Source organism: Cavia porcellus, unplaced genomic scaffold (genome assembly GCF_034190915.1).
Source record: "Cavia porcellus strain 051 isolate PalLab524CR breed Dunkin Hartley unplaced genomic scaffold, mCavPor4.1 scaffold_21, whole genome shotgun sequence".
In the NCBI taxonomy this organism is placed as follows: domain Eukaryota; kingdom Metazoa; phylum Chordata; class Mammalia; order Rodentia; family Caviidae; genus Cavia; species Cavia porcellus.
Window position 1 is genome coordinate 15,553,571 of NW_026947504.1, and position 16,348 is coordinate 15,569,918.

The window sequence follows — 16,348 nt, forward strand, 5'->3', positions numbered from 1 at the left end:
ATAATGCCAAACACACTCAGCTGCCGTACCTTTGACAAAGGGACAAAATATCTTCATTGAAGGAAGATAGCCTCTTAGATAAATGATTCTGAAAACTGGCTTTCCACATGCTGAAAATTAATCCTAGACCCATATCCCTCATTATGCACTAAACTAAAATAAAAGTGAATTAATGCTCAAAACTTTTTAACAATCTAAATATTAACAGAAACACTAAATCTGCTGAAAGATAGAGTTGGTCAAGCTTTTGATATAGGCATAGATTTCATAAGCAGAATCCCAACCATACAGAAGATATCACAAAGAATCAACAGTTGGGAACTAATCTTGTTAAAATCTTTTGCATAGCAAAAAAAAAATCACCAACAGAATGAAGCAACAATGTAGAGTGGGAAAAATTTTGACATCTGTTCCTCAGACAAAGGAATAATATCTATAATACATAAAGAATTAAAAAAAAAACAGATCCCCTTCCCACATTTAAAGATCTATTCCAAAAATGAGAATCTGAAATGAACACACACTTCTCAGGTGAAGAAGAACAAACAGCAAATAAATATATGAAAAAGTGTTCAACATCTCCAGTCATTCAAGAGATGCAACTTAAAATAACATTGAGATTCCATCCCACTCCAGAAACAATGGTTATCATGAAAAAATCAACCAATAACAAGTGCTGGAGGGTTTATGGGGAAGTAAAAGCATCATAGCATAGAAATATATGCACAGTCATGTTTATAGCAGCACTGTTTATAGTAGCTAAATCTTGGGAACTGCCCAAATGCCTATCAGTGTTTTTTAAATAGAGAATATGTGTTTTTTATGCAATGGAGTACTACTGCCATAAATAAGGATAAACTTGAGACATTTCTAGGTAAATAGATGTACTTTGAGTCCATAGTCCTGAGTGAAATAAATTGAATATACATATTTAAACATTACACTGTTTCTTTAGTGTGAGAAACCAAAAGGGTAAGTAAGGGCCAAAATGTATAACTGATATTGGGAAATAAATGTTCAAATGAGAAGGGAAATAGGGAGGAGGGGAAAAGGAGGAATGAGAAAAAAAAGTAGAAGGATGAAATGGAAACAAAGCTTTTGTTAAGTAAGAAAGGGGAGATGGGTTAAAGAGAAAGGAGAGGGTTGGGGAAGAAAGAAAAACTCAAGAGGTATCATGCACAGGTACAAATTTCCTATGGTGAATGTGATCATTATGCATATCTAAAACGTAATGATAAAATTAACTTTTGAAAAAGAAGACTGCATTGAGTTTCTTTAAATTTTGATTTTCCTAAATGAATCTTTTAAGTTACTTGTCATATAACTTTGATCTTGTATGGTATGATTCACAAAAATAACTCATGCTTAGTTGCATAGTGCTAATTTCAAGTTCATATTTATAAAGGTATAAAGCCTTTTATTCAGACTTTTCACCACCTACCGCCTGCATCAGTTTTGAAGTTTCAAGGATCTACCTGTCTCCCATTGCATGTCCCTATGTACAATATCCTTTTTTTGATTTCTTTCATAACTTAGAAAAACTTAGAGCACTGTAAAAGTGAACTTTGGAAATATCGTATTAGTATTTCAGCCCTTGACTGAAATGATCCAGAAAGAGCTATGTAGGAAGGAATAAGCAGATACAACAATGACTCTTTGTCGAGTTTCACTGCATGCCAGGCATTGTTAGAGGATTGCAAATATCTCACAAGAAACAAGTGAAGATGTGGATTTAGAGGAACAAGAAACTATGTGCGCTGAGGGTTAATACAGAAAAAAAAATCTCTATTATTCACCTTTTACAATCTTTAGTTATGGCTTAGTTATGTTTTAAATTTGAAATAGGAAAACCTAACTTATTTATGTATTTCCAGCCCTATCACGGTGCTTTTTAATGACAGGAGCAATATTGCCTATCAACAGGATATATCCATTTGAATTAAAAATTCAAGTCAGCTATGCTGAAATTTCATTGATTGTCTTCTGTAAATGGTAGCTCCTGCACTCCACACTCAGTATTGTCATATTTTAAGCAGGTAGTCATAAGCTGACAGACTTGTGGGTCTGGGTCTGGGTCTGGGTCTGGAGGTAAAACAATCATGCTTTGCCACTGACAATTAAGAAACGAACACTTCAAACATAATACACTTATAAGTGTATTATTTGTTAAGTCTCAGACTTAAAGCCATCCCACAGAACACAATGATATTTTAAGGTTATATATTGTGTATATTCCAACTGATATCTAGGCATTTATTCCCAAAACAAAGCAAAAAGCTTTCCTGGGTACCATTGGCTACATCCAATGATACCAGATTTTAAAGATTATCTCCTTGGAATGAGATCTGATTTAGATTCTTAATGATTAAGGCCCCTGAAGGAACACTAACCATCTAAAAGGAACAATGCATATATTTTTGTGACATCAGATTGCCACAGAAACCTCTAAGAGATACATTGATAAGTATATGTACATTGTTTACATAAAACAGTGATAGTCACCATAGTTCCCCAAACCTCAGGAGTAACTTTTGTGTACATAGAATGTATCTAAAATTATGCTGGGGTAGATGTCTTCATGACACCACTTTCCTTCTCACTTAAAGGTGTAACTATCTGTATATTTATTTTATTATAAATTCTACCTGTATTTTGTATAGCTGCCCGTGTGTCTTGACTGAATTATTTCATGAAGAGCACTAGAAGCTAGGACCAAGCAGTGAGGGACCAGCGTGCTAATCAGAGACCAGCTTCCCAGTGACACTATCTCATTCCAATCTAGGAAACAGAAAAGTCTTACTGTTACTTATCAGAGTTGAAATGTGATCTTGTTAGAAAAGCAACGTGGGAAATAGAATGTCATCATTTACATAAAGAATGTAATAGGAAATCTAAGTTGAAGGTGAACAGTACATGAATACAATGAAGCTTTGCCATTTTTTTTCTCTGTTCTCCAAATTGTGATCTATGTTTTGCCATATAGAAATGGATCACTTACAACTATGACTTGTATAAGAAAGATAAAATCTACTGTGTTAACCTTAGTACCATGTAACCATCATTGACAAAATGTAACTTTAAAAGTTAGATTTTTCCTTTGACACAAATGGCCTTTCCAATCTTTCTCGTGCCTCAGAGGTCGCTACCACTCATTCTTTTCAGCCTAGAAAATGTGCAGGTGCTGGTAAAATCCAGCTGCATTTCCATAAAGTCTGGGCCCAGAAAGGGATGAAACAAGTTCGAGCATGTCTGTTATCTCAGGGTATTTCCTCCCATTTTCTTTGCTTCAAAGACCCTAACATACTTGTACAGAAAGACAGTGATTTGGATGATAAACCCCTTCATCTCTCTCTCTCTCTCTCTCTCTCTCTCTCTCAGTCTCTTTCTGTGTGTGTGTGTGTGTGTGTGTGTGTGTGTGTGTGTGTGTGTTGTGTGTGTGTGTCTCCTCCAAAATGAATGGCTTCCTTTGACTTAGTCAGTGAAAGCAAACATATCTAAGGATATAAACCTAAGTGGCCAGTAATAAGAAAAAAGCCAGGTAGGTCTTGTATTAATCAAAAAAAGAATAAAAGGAGTCAGGGACACTCTAGCAACCACTTCAGTTTTTTTCTCCAACAGGATGGTCACCCCACCTTGTTTTGTGAAATTGTGCAGTGTGGCTTCCATGCACACCACGTACCTTCAAGTGCGTTTGTAACTGTTTAAATTTAGGTATTTGGCCCATTTTGTTACATGTGTGTAAGGACAAAAACACTGGGTATAGAAAATAAACGTCGGGACGTCAGTGCAACTGTGACACCGTGCAGGTCAACCATTCTCTCTGAAGGCAATTGGCTATCCATCAAAACAAAAAAACAAACAAAAAAAAAAAAAAAGAGAGAAAAAACTGATTAAGCCTATTCCTGCCCATTTTGAAAGTTCTCATTGAGACACTGATGTGAAAGAACTGTAAAGCACTATTAATCACATGCAGAGATGATCTCCGGAAATCACAGTGGTGATACTGTTAACATGTCTAAGCCCTTCTTCCAAAAGAAAAAATAAAAGGCTGTAGGCTTTAGCTGCATGAATTCCGGAAAACATTTCTACTGAAATTCATTCGCTCTAGAAATGACAAAGGCCCAAAGGTTTACGCGAGAGCACCAGCCCCACCGAAGAGCAAACTACTAGTTCCGGCGCATCAATATTGGGGTGCTTCCGCCTTGGTATTTGGGCAAAACGTGAAAAAGGTCCAGCCACAGGCAAACTGAAGTGCCACACTTAACATGGCTGTCATGCCTCGCCGCAGCCAGCCACACCCAATATGGAGGCAAGGTTCGGGCCGGGCGCAGTCCCGGATGACAGCGCTCCGGAATGCCCGAGCGGCGGCGGAAGCGGAAGTGCATCAGTGGTGGGGGCCTCGGGAAGTGTTTGTAGTGTTTCTCCCTCCTTCTCAGCCACAATAACAGACTGTGAGGCGGCGGATAAGGGGACCGGACCTGAAGGCCTGAGGTAGAAGACTGGGGTGTGTGAGCCGGGGCAGCCGCAGCCGGAAGGGTAGACCTAGACTCTCGACAGCGTGGGTTGTGGGTCTGTTACCTCCCGCAGGGCCTAGATCTGCAGGGAGAGCTGGGGTCGAATGTGTAGCTCCTCATTTTCTAGGCCTTGCTTTGGGTCTGCACCTGGCCCAAGAGCCCGACGCGCTGAGCCCTCGTGGAACCGGGATCTGCTTCCGAAATGGGAGGTTCACTTTTGCCCCTCCCCCTCCCGTGGCGTCCCGAATGCCACGATTTTAACGTTAAGTCGGTGTTTAGGCTGGTAAATGGATTAAGGCATTTGGTCAGCTGCACCAGAGGGACACGCTGAGCGGAACACAGCGCGTAACATCTTTGAGAGAAACCACTGCGCTTGAGGAGCAAGAGTTGGAGTTCTGGTTGTACTCTGTCCTCCGACTCATATGTGACCTTGTCCAGATCCATTATCCTTTCTGTGCCACAACTTACTTATCTACAAATTGCACGTGTTGGGTGTCTCCGGTGCTCCTGCCAGCTCTGGCAATTCGTATTCTCAGCTTCCCTGTCATGGAGTCTTAGCGATAGACCTGAAAAGCACGTCCTTCCTGCTCCCTGCTTGTCCAGGAATTAACTGATCAGATAGCCACATAGCCACAGTCTTTTTTTTTTTTTTTCAGATAGGTAGCAGGCCACCGGCGCCTAGTCTTTTAAGGAGATCCCCGCGCGTTCGGAAGCTCTGTCCAGAAAACTATAAATCTAACCCAATAGTGAAATAATTGTAGCGTGAAAAACAGGAACCCTGGGTTTTGTCCTGAAGTTCCCATTTGCTTGATGATTCACTTTGGGCAAGTGCCTGCATTTTTTCTGGGATTGACATGTGATTTGTCAAAGGAAGGTGTGGGATTAGGTCCCTTAATCTTTCTTACTCTCCACAGACCACTGAGGGACAAACTAATGGCTCTGTAAAGATACGGTTTTCTGGGAGGAGGGAGGAATTGGAGTGTGGAGGGTACGTATTATTTAATTGTAGACTTAAAAAATGCCAGTGCTTGTAAGTTTTAACTTTCATTTTGGTAAGTACTAGTTTAGATGATCTGTAAGACTACTGTTCCAGCTTAAAATTTGTGATCGTGCAATTGCAGTTTCCTCTTTGGATAAAGAATATAGGGGTGTGTATATTTAAAAGGCTGTTTGCATGAGATACTCAGTTTAACTTTAGAAAAAAAAAGTTTTAATTATAGGAGAAAAAGGAAAGCTAGTTTTCAGGAAAGTGGGTAGTGAAATGAAGTTGAACAGCTGCTGAAGGCCTGGATCATTGATTTGGCAATGGCATATTTTGCCTCTGATTTGGGGCAAGCCAGCTCACTTCTCTGTGCCTCAATTTCTGTATCTATAAAATAGTTTCAACTGGATGATTTCTAGACCCTTTTTAGGACTGAACCTGTGTGTTTGCACGTGCACGCATGTGTGTGTATCTGAGCAGTTTATTGGATGTGGTGTGACGTTTATGTCCTAGGCAGATCTATAATACCTTCTGTTAACATTAATTGGGAAACATGTAAGGTTACTTCGGTGTAACTAGCTGAAACCAGTAGAAACTAACAAAAGGCATTAAAAACCTGAAAGGTGGGGAAGTCTAACCAGAGAGAATCACTGAAGTCTTTGGTGAGTTTTAAGTGGGAGTGGAGTTCTTTTGGTAAGCATAATGAAAAATAATTTGAGTTGTAGTGAACTGAAATGACCGAGGTAAGAAATGTGGTAGAATCTGTCTGTACTCTGAGGCAATAAACTTCAGGTGGAGAAAGACTGTGTCAACACCTCTGCCCAATAGAAAGTAAATAAATGAGCGAGAAGATGGGTAGATAGTTAAGTAAACAAACTACTAGTAAACAAGAGAGGAGCTTTTCAAGAGAATTGACTTTAATTTGATACAAAATGAGAAATTAATTCTGAATTGTGAAAGTTTTGTAAAAGATTATATCCCTGAATTTAGTTGCAAGGTAAGTTGATTTATCTCTCTGGAATGAAATGCTAGTATGAAACAAACATGTGCTCCAGAATGCCACATGCAATCTGAGGAAAGGAGTAATTGGTAAAATATGTTTGCTGTGGAGGAGACTGTTGACAAGATAGGACAGGTATAAGATTTTTAGTTGTGATACTTTTAAAAAGTAAAGATTTCTGTAAATGTCGGTAACTTTTAGAATTTTGAATCATAATAAAATGTTAAAATATTTATGATGGAAATAGAGAATTAAAAGGAGATTTTGCAAGGAAACGTTGGTACTTTGGTATTAGAAGTAGAGATACTTTGAACATTAAATGTTAAAAAGCATAATTTTGGGAGCAATCCTAATAAATTTATAGGGTTATACAGTTTCAATTGGGATAAGACAGATATTTGAACTGGCAGGAAAAGAAGAAAAATACTTCCTAGAGCAATTATATCCTTGAAAGATTCTGGTTTAAAGCCCCATGAGACTTAATCATGTGCTTGGAACATGAGGACAAAATAATGCCCTCTATGGCTAAGGTCTACTAGACAGGCAGCCATGGAGTACTGCCTGAACTATGGGATATCCAAGTGACTGTAGTCTACTGCGTGGGAGCCTCAATTAGATGGACCACAAACCCTAGTGTGTGGTAGAGGGTGTGGTCAGAGGCCCTTCTGTCAGGGCATCCTGAAGCCCATCTTCAAGCATTGGGTCATCACTTTGGAATGCAGAGCAGCAGCTGTTGGGCAGAAGACTTGATGTTGGGGTGTAAAGTGTAGGCAGGAAAGGCTGAATCCGAGCCTGAGCTTTGACATTTCTGTGTGACCTTGGGCAGGTCATCCTCTTTGGTTCTGTTCATCCATCTAAAAATCTTAAGGAGCCAATGTTGAGTAGGGATCTCTAGAATTGTGTGACAAGATAGTTTCTGGGGGCCCCTTCAACTTTCCGCATTCTCAGATCGATTCTACAATTGTTCCAGAATGACATTTCTTTGAGGCTGAATCTGAGCCTGGAAAACTTGGTAATCATAGAGATAACTTGGTGCTGCAAGATAGAAATTTCTAAAAATTTTCTAGGGCTACGACATATGTCTCATATTTGTAGTTGTGCATTGTTTACATTCATCTTTCCTTCTCTTTCCATGATTTTCTGTTAGGCTTTCTCTACTGCTGGTAGCTGAAATTTCCTTTCTTTTCTCTTTAACCTGCTACTGTCCTAGGCTTTCCTTACTTTGTTGAGTTATTCAAGGAAAAGTATGAAGGACCACCTGGAGGACTCTCCTTGAATAAAGAGCAGTTACTCCATTTTGGCTAAACCATGTACTGATATGTACAGAGCTGGCTCAGCCATTTCTCTGTCCCTTGAATTACATTGCTTTAAGCAGTGTACATGGCTGGCTGAGGTGCTGATCATAATCTTTGAAGATCTGTGACAGCTGTTTCCCACTCTGTGACTCCCAAAAAGCAGGCTCCGTGATGAAGAGCCACCGCACTCTATGCTGCTCACTGTCAGCTGTGACCCAGCCTTGCGATAAGAGGCTGTGACTTCTCAGAGCAGAAAAGTTTGCACATCAGACCTGAAGCTCTAGCCCCCAAAACATTAGATACTACCTCAAGCTGTGTTACACAGATCCTCATATTTTTCTTGCTGTACATAATTGCAGAAATAATGCCGGCCTCGCTCCCTAGCCCAGCTCACTCACCTCCTGCCACTCTAGCAGTCACTCATTTCTGAGCCACTCCCCTTGTTGAGAATTAATAAAACCCACATTCTACGCTATGTTGAGGCCTTTTTTCCAGGTAGACGTCACCCGCTGAGGACCCCCTTGACCCCCACAACTAGAAATATGCCTGGGTGTCTTTATTCTCACTGTGGGTTGCACTGGACGTGATGGATTGGAATTAACTCACTAGAATTCCAGTAACTTTTCCATGGCTTTACAAATACAAACTCCCAGGAGGCCTAGGTCTGGGAAGGGTTCTCATTCTGTGAACATAGAATGAGATTTTAGAGAAAGGGGTGGGAAGAAAAAGAAACAGAAAGCTTGTGAAGACCATTTTCTCCTTTTCTTGTTTTATCCCTCTTCCCACTGAAAAGAAAACGAGAGAGAGTACGCTTGCAACAGAGACACATTCACTTCTTGAAATTTTGGTATTTTCTTGTACAAGGAAACCGAGGCAGTATCCCTCAGTGCTTGGAATAAAATGTGCAACATATCCTAACTGGGTGTTTCACGTAAGTGAAAATGATGCCAGCTTTAGTCCAGATAGTTTTGTTTTCTTTTGTCAAGACTGGAAATGAGGGCAAAGAAATAATTCCTTTAGTGAGGAAGCTTTATATCTTCTACACTTTTCCAGAGTCGCCTCCTGGGACTAAAGAGGGCTGATGGAACTTCTACCTGGTTAAGAGCTTGTCTTTTACCCCATTTTTCATTCCCTCCAAAGACTTACATGGGCAAGCCCTACTCTGCCTGCTGAGTAGATAGCTATAAGATCAAATCTTAGGGGCTGGGGATTTTCTTCAGCAGCATAAGCACCTCCTTGGCAAGCGCAAGGTCATGAGTTCAGTCCCTGGTTCCACACACACAAACCAAAGATCAAATCTTCAATTCTAGGCATGATAAATGTGAATACTGTCTTAAAATGTTTCTCCTATCAATTTAGGCTTCTTGGTCTTTAGTGGTAATTCAGAGAGTAATTAGATTTTGGTTGGTTTGCTGGAGACCTGAACTATGTATAGTAACATTTCTGTGAGTAAATATTTTTTAAATGCTGAACAAGTAAACTTTTATAAACTTAATGATACTAGGGGCACTAACAATTTAGTCTGAAAATTAAGGTATAGGTTATATACTGGGCTACTATATGTGACTCACAAAACTAAACCATTGAAAAATAAAGAATAATCAAACATGAAATCGTAAAAGTACATTATTAGTTACTAAGTTTTGTGTATCTGGTGAAACAAAAAAAGGCAGAACTAATAGCATGGTCCCTAAAGGTTGTCAGAATTGGTGTCTGTGTGTATTTACTTGAAGACTCTGGGAACCCAACCTATTTTCTTTAGGTTTTCGTATTCCAACTGGAAGCTAAATACAATCGGTAAGCACTAGTTTTACTCCAAAGGAATAGGACCATTCAGATTGACTATTCTTTTTTGGCTTTTTGAGATGGGTGTCTCTATGCAGTGCAGGTTGACCTTGAACTCTGTAACTTGAGCTGACCTGGAATTTACAGGGCAATCCTCCTGCCACAGTCTCCCAAGTGCTGGGATTACAGGTGTGCACATCACACCTGGCTCACTGTCTGTGTTCTTAAAACTGAAGCGTGTGCTAAAGTGCAGTATTAGAGGTCTGAGCCTAACTACAGGTTATTCATAAGTAGTTTAGTCAGTGCTGGTGAGTAGTTTGTTTGAGGCTTTTGCATGCTAGAAGTAGCCCTTTGTTATTTGTGTTCCTGTTGGAGTAGAACTGATTGTATTATCATTAGCATCATAAGCTTGTTGCTGAGTTCAGTGAGGAAACAGTGCTTACAGAAGTGTGATGTGGTTCATAGTGTTAGCCCTAGCTACTAGATATGTATGTGAAGTCATACAGGTATATATCTGACAGTTCTGAATTTATTATGAAAAGAGGCAAGATTGAGGCAAAATTCACATCTTTTTTCATGGCAGAAATGACCAAAACAGTACACAAATTGCTGTAGAAACATGAAATTCTGTGGGGAACACAGATAAAAGAGTAAGTAGGAAGTCTTCAGAGGAGATGAACCGATTACACTAGATCTTGAAGGTTAGTAGCTCTTATGCAAAAAAGGGGGAGAAAGGCGTTCCATCCACAGTTGCTAGCTCATTAGGAAAGAAAGACCACCAGTGTTGTGAGGTGCTGCTGGATTGAGAATACGGAGGAGCAAGTGGTGTGCGTTGAGGGATGAGCCGGAGAGAGGGATTAGGACTGGATCTGTCATCTGGGAACCAGGACTTCACGTAAGCTGATTTTGTTGTTGTTGTTTTGCTTATTAGTTTTCTAAAGAAGTATAATCCTCGTGGCTAGTCTAAGAATTTTAAACAACACAGGAGAATATGAAGTGAAGAGTCAGGGTTTCTTCTCACTTTCCTGTCTCTGTCCTCAGTCCTCGGAGATAAGCCTGTTAATACTTTGTCATGACTCTTGAGAAGTGCTGTGCCCACTGGGTACCTGTGGATGTGAAACCACTTGCAATTCTAAAATCGTGTTTCTTTGACTTTGCAGACCATCGCTGATTAAAAGCAGCAGATGGAGGAGTGGGTTGGGGAGGGATAAGGACACTGACACCTGCAAGAAATAAGAGCATATACTGGAACCTTTCAGCGAGGGAAGAGACCAGAGTACACATACGGACAGGCACAAGAAACGTGAAGATTTCACTTAGTTTAGCAGTTTCCTTCCATTTCCTGTTGCAGCAAAGAAACACCATGCACCTTGGTAACCTCTACCCAGCTGGTCCCTTGGAGGGACTGGAGCTGTTGGAGTGTGGTAGTGCCACTCACTTTCACAGTGTTACCGTGGGCTCCCGTCATATGGTGGTTTCAGAGCCCTGCAAGCAATTGAGACGCATCTTCATCCTTTTCCTGGTCACCTTCTGCACACTAACACCTTTGGTTTTGTTTCGGTTCCTTCTTAGAGCAAAGCTCTTTCCCAGTATGAGCCAGCACATGCTGTTTGCACTTTCAGGAGTGCTTTGCTTTCTTCCCTGTTCCTTTTTTGCATTGTTAATTCCTGCTTTTCCTTTAGATACTTGCTCAGTCCTTTCTTCCCTCGGAACCCCAGACTCAAGCTGCCTTATCACAGGCCACTGTTTACTTTAGTTATAAAATTTATCTCAATTTGGAAATCCAAGCTTATTTTGCATGATTGTTTGATTGTCTGTTTTCACTTGCCTCCGGTGTCCTTTGTTCACATTGCTGGGCCCACAGTAGACTTCCAAAATAAGTACGTGGAATGTGAGGGTAGTCCGGTGGGACATCTGTCACTCCATTGATTACCAGCTGAATTGGCTGGCTAGGCTGGTGTCCCATGCTTCCCTCACCATTCTTTGTGCATCCCTCCCAAAGCTACACACTAGGTTGAAGAGGACAATCACACCAGATAGAGAAGGACTGGGTCAGGGATATATAACCCTTCTGCACACCCCTGCTAAAACCTCCAAATAAGCTCTCAAAAGGAGTACATGAACCTATGCCTAAATTAATGAAAATTTAGAACTTCCTTTTAGCTATCAACCTATGCCTACTTTTCTGTCTATAATGTCCTTACTACTATAAGGAGACCAATATTTCATATAAACTGTTTTATCTGGTTCACCATTATTAAGCTATTCCCACTTTCATAATAGAGTGCTTTTTTACTTTTTTTTTTTCCTGAAACATGGTCTTCTATGTAGTTCAGGCTGGCTTTGAATTCACTATGTAGCCCAGATGGTCCTTGAGCTCCCTCCTGGTGATCCCCTCCTAAATGCTGGGATTACAGACAGGCACCACCACAGCTGAATTATAAACATTGTTTTACATAGGTTTTACTAGGGATAGCTCTGGGGTTGGGTTTGGTGCATTGCTTTATTCTGTTCTCTGCTTGCTTTTCAGGTACTTTGAACTCATATAACCAGGAAAGGAAATTTGCTCTTTGATACCAGAGGGAACGCAACAATGGGACCACGAAAGAAAAGTGTTAAAATGTGTCTCATAAATGATGAAATCCCAGAGGAAGTAATACCAGATGAAACAAAGGACTATATGAATCAACTTTCACATGAAGTACTTTGCCATATATTTAGGTAAGATTTTACTTGATTGAATTCCACCTACCTGGACTATAAAAGTAAGGGCAAACCCTAGTGCCTTGCTTTTTAATGTGGTAGCCACTAGCTCTGTATAGAGTTTAAGTTTAAATTACTTAAGGGGCTGGAGCAGGAGGATATCTAGTTCATAGCAAGGTATATCTCCATAAAGTAAAATGGAAACTCATGCTCTGTTGCATTAGTTGATTTTCAAGTGCTTACTAAACATTATAGAAATACCCGTGTATAAACATGAAGCAGTGCTTCTGACTTTTTTTAGCTATACCTTGCAATGGAAAACCTGTTTTTTTGAATATACACATATATGAAAGAATTTAAAACAAACGTTTTGAAAGGTGGGGCTGTAGCTAAGGAGTACTTTATTAACATGTGCAAGGCCCTGGCTTCCATTCCTAGTGCCACCAAAAAATAAAGATTTGTGAAATAATACCCGTTGTACTATATGCAGTGTCTACATTAAAATCATTTTGTTATTAACACATTTTTTAAAGAAACAGACTTTTAAAAATTGTGTTTTTATTTAAACTCCCTTATAACAGCAGATGTGTAAATGGAAATAGAAAAATTATGCTAGTTTAGATTCTGTATCTTTCTGTTTACTGTTTTTACTATACCATTCAAATCAATAATCTCTGGAATTAGAGATCTGTTTTAGAATTCTAGGTTTACCACTTACTAGCTGTGTTAGATATAAAAATGTTATATGAATTCTGTGAGATGGTCTTTTGAAGCACTCATTGCATTTTGTAACATTTACTTGTTCACTGTTAGTAATTATTTTCATATTGCTACGTGGTGTTTATAATTACTATTATAGAATGTATATACAGTGTGTGACATACCATTTGCTTTGTTATCTAACCTGGATGTTTGCAGTTTTTCTCTTTACTATAGTTACAATTGCAATTAAGTTTTCCAAACACTTGAATTTTTCTTTATACTCTTTACCTAGAAAAAAAGTTTGCATAAATAAGCTGAAATTTCTACAGTGTATTGAATTTTTATAAACTACTGGAGATAGTGATGATAGAGTTAAAGAATTTGGATACTTTGTGTTTCCTAATATACACTGTATTAGTCTTTCTCTTCTACAGTTTATTTTGTGACATATATAGGTTTTGTTCAGTTCTGTCTGAATAAAAGACCCAATTTTCTTCTAGTAGTTTAAAATTTTCATGCAAAAAAGTCTGTCAGTTCCAAAACTTTCTGAAAAAGATTAGCCCTCGTAGATGTTTAAGTGCATCCTACAGTATATAATAGTTCGATTTGATGTTCATGCTGTCATGGCAAAACAAAAGAACATAAACTCTGTATGTAGATTCAAATATTTGTGGTGATCTAGTTTATGATTCAGTTGGTACTCATATAAGTAAGGAAAGGTGGGTGTAATTAATCAATGGTGGAATCACCCCCTACAAACCATTTGGAGAAAAAAGTAAAAATATGTCTTCATTTTTTGCCATTATAACTGAAAGAAAGTATAGATAAAATTGTCTTTAGGGTAGATGTTAGAAATTGTTAAATGATCATTATGTGTTATATACATCTATCAAATTCTCCCACCATAGCCTATAAAGATGTACAGATATGTCTCAGTAAAATAATTTTTAATAAATTAGACTAAGTTGGAAGTAGGTCAGATGATATTTTGCACTTGAACAGCATATTTGAATTGAAGGGGTAAAATCAAGTATAGAATCTATAATCTTAGGTCTAATGAAAATATACAGCAAACTGGTAAAATGTGAGGTTGGCATTGAGGCACATGACCGTGATTCCACAGTCTGGGACAGTAGGACAAGAGGATGACAGTTTGAACCCAACTGCGCAACTTACTGAGACTTAGTCTCAAACACTTTTGTAAAGGGTTAGGGATGTACTTCATTGTGAAAACCCTGGGTTCAGTCACTACTACCGTCTCCCAACCCTAAAAAAGACAGTGAAAGAAGAATTACAAGTCGTACAATGTTTATTCTAAAAATAAACAGATTAAGTTTGTTTAGGCTTTGAAATTTTTATCTAAATTTTTACCTGTTGTAACGGTGTATTAACATGTGGATGAAACAAGAAAAACTTGGGCATTCTTTAAAAGAAATCTAATCTTGCGTCTTTTTCTAAAATGTAAAATAAAATATATGCCTTTTGTACTTTTTTAGCCCTTTGTGTACCTTTGTAAAATACACTTTTTCTTCCTAGGAAAAATATGATGTAAAATCATCTTAATCTTTATTTTTATTACTGATCTGTTTTTATTTAAAGGAAGTATAAAATTAACCTAGGCAGTCTTTTGAATAAGTATCAGTTATTTAGAAAAAAAATACTGGAATGGCAAAATGATTTAGGATAAAAATGTGTAATCATGTAGTTTCTGAAAATTACTTATAGCTAATTTATAGAGACTTGGTTAAGTTGTAACTAACAAGCTGTTTTGGTAGGAAATTTGACTTAATTCTAGCCAGTTTTAAAAAGAAGGGGAGAATGGCAAGAGGTAGAAAAAATGGAGTATAGAAATATCGTACTTTCTAAAATTAGCATAATTTCTGGAAATTAGAGTCTTATCAAACCATTGGCATCTGTGCCCTTTTCCCGTTCTCCGTAGCTGTGTGACTTTTTGCACACCTAACGTTCTGAGCCGATTTCACTAATTACAATGGAGTGAGCATGTTGTCCCTGTGATCCAGTCTCCTTTGTAAAAGCCCACTTCTGAACACGTGAGACTTTGAGGGGTACATTCTAGATATAAGCCATAATACACACTGGTGTTTTTGTCTTCCTTCCTTTGCTTTTTGTTTTTATATTTTCTTTACCCAGGAAAACTTAAAAGAAGGCAAAGTTTTATTAAATGTCCCATGGAGAGCATGCAACACTTTGGATACTTAAGTATGGCTGACCTGACCTGTTAAACCTATATGATCTAGGTGTGTTAGCCATAAAACCCTGTGAGTGTTAAAAGATGTCATTTCATTTGAAGGGTAGCAGAATGGAGGAAGAAAAAAAAATGGTGAAGAAGTATGTACTGCTTGATAAATATGAGTTTCTTTCTCTCACAAAAGGTACCTCCCTCTGCAGGATATCATGTGTATGGAATGTCTTTCCCGGAAGCTGAAGGAAGCAGTGACCCTATATCTGAGAGTCGTGCGGATCGTGGATCTCTGTGCAGGGCGTTGGTGGGAGTATATGCCAAGTGGTAAGTACATCTAGCCTGTAAGGTACTGTGGAGCCCTACTGGAGAGAGACAGTGATTCCATAAAACATGCCACTTGGTCTTGAGAAAGAAAATCTGAGTCACCATGTTTGTGGGGAGGTTAGATTTTATCCAAATTGTTCATATTGGCTTTAGCTGAGTAAAACACATTTTGCCTGAAGCTTCACTGTTTTAGTGGTCTCTTGTTTTCATTTCATAACCCTTAAGTGACTAGATATCCTCCACCTATCATACACATATATGATTAGATACTCACTAAACTCTTGACCAGCTAAATCCATGTATGTCTTACTAAACAGTATGTTCTGTATTCTTTGACGTAGGTTTGCTGGTAAATAGCGACATTCTCCATCATAGTTTTCCTCTGTGTGCTAATAGCACTCTTTAATTAGGTATCTGTCCACTACTCTAAGGTAACTTATACAGGTCCCAGACATTTTACTTCTGAGGCTTACATTTCTTAAGTTGTTTTTAAAAGCCCAAATTAGCTGTTCAGGATCATGATGGTACACATCTGTATGTAATCTTAAGCACTCAGGAGCCTAAGGCAGTTGGTTTGCAAGTTCAAGGCCAGCCTGGGCAGCGTAGCAAAACTCATGTCAAAATAAAAAGTGAAAAAGATCTGTGGATGTACCTCAGTAGCACAGCAATTACCAAGCATGTGCGAGCACCAATTTAAAAATTTAAGTCTCCAATTTAAAAAAAAAACAAACACAAAAAAAGCTTATACTAGGTCTTAGATACGCTCAAATCTGAGTTCTCCATTTATTCAGAATTAGCCAGCTAACCTGCAGCAAATGACCTAAAAGATAGTCAGGAAAG

General features: G+C 38.7%; 1 protein-coding gene across 4 annotated transcripts in view; it reads left to right on the forward strand.

Moving 5' to 3' along the window:
- The first annotated feature begins 4,360 nt into the window (after positions 1 to 4,360).
- Positions 4,361 to 16,348, forward strand: part of Fbxo38 (F-box protein 38) — a 45,814-nt gene continuing 33,826 nt past the window's right edge. For 2 of the 4 annotated variants that reach the window (XM_013141078.3, XM_005006980.4), the window contains exons 1-3: positions 4,391 to 4,491; positions 12,107 to 12,297; positions 15,375 to 15,508. In XM_013141078.3, coding sequence (XP_012996532.1) covers positions 12,170 to 12,297; positions 15,375 to 15,508 — 262 coding nt within the window. In that variant the 5' untranslated portion in view covers positions 4,391 to 4,491; positions 12,107 to 12,169. Of the gene's footprint in view, positions 4,492 to 12,106; positions 12,298 to 15,374; positions 15,509 to 16,348 lie in introns of those variants that run through there. The other 2 variants (XM_003477334.5, XM_063232333.1) reach the window with 2 other exon arrangements.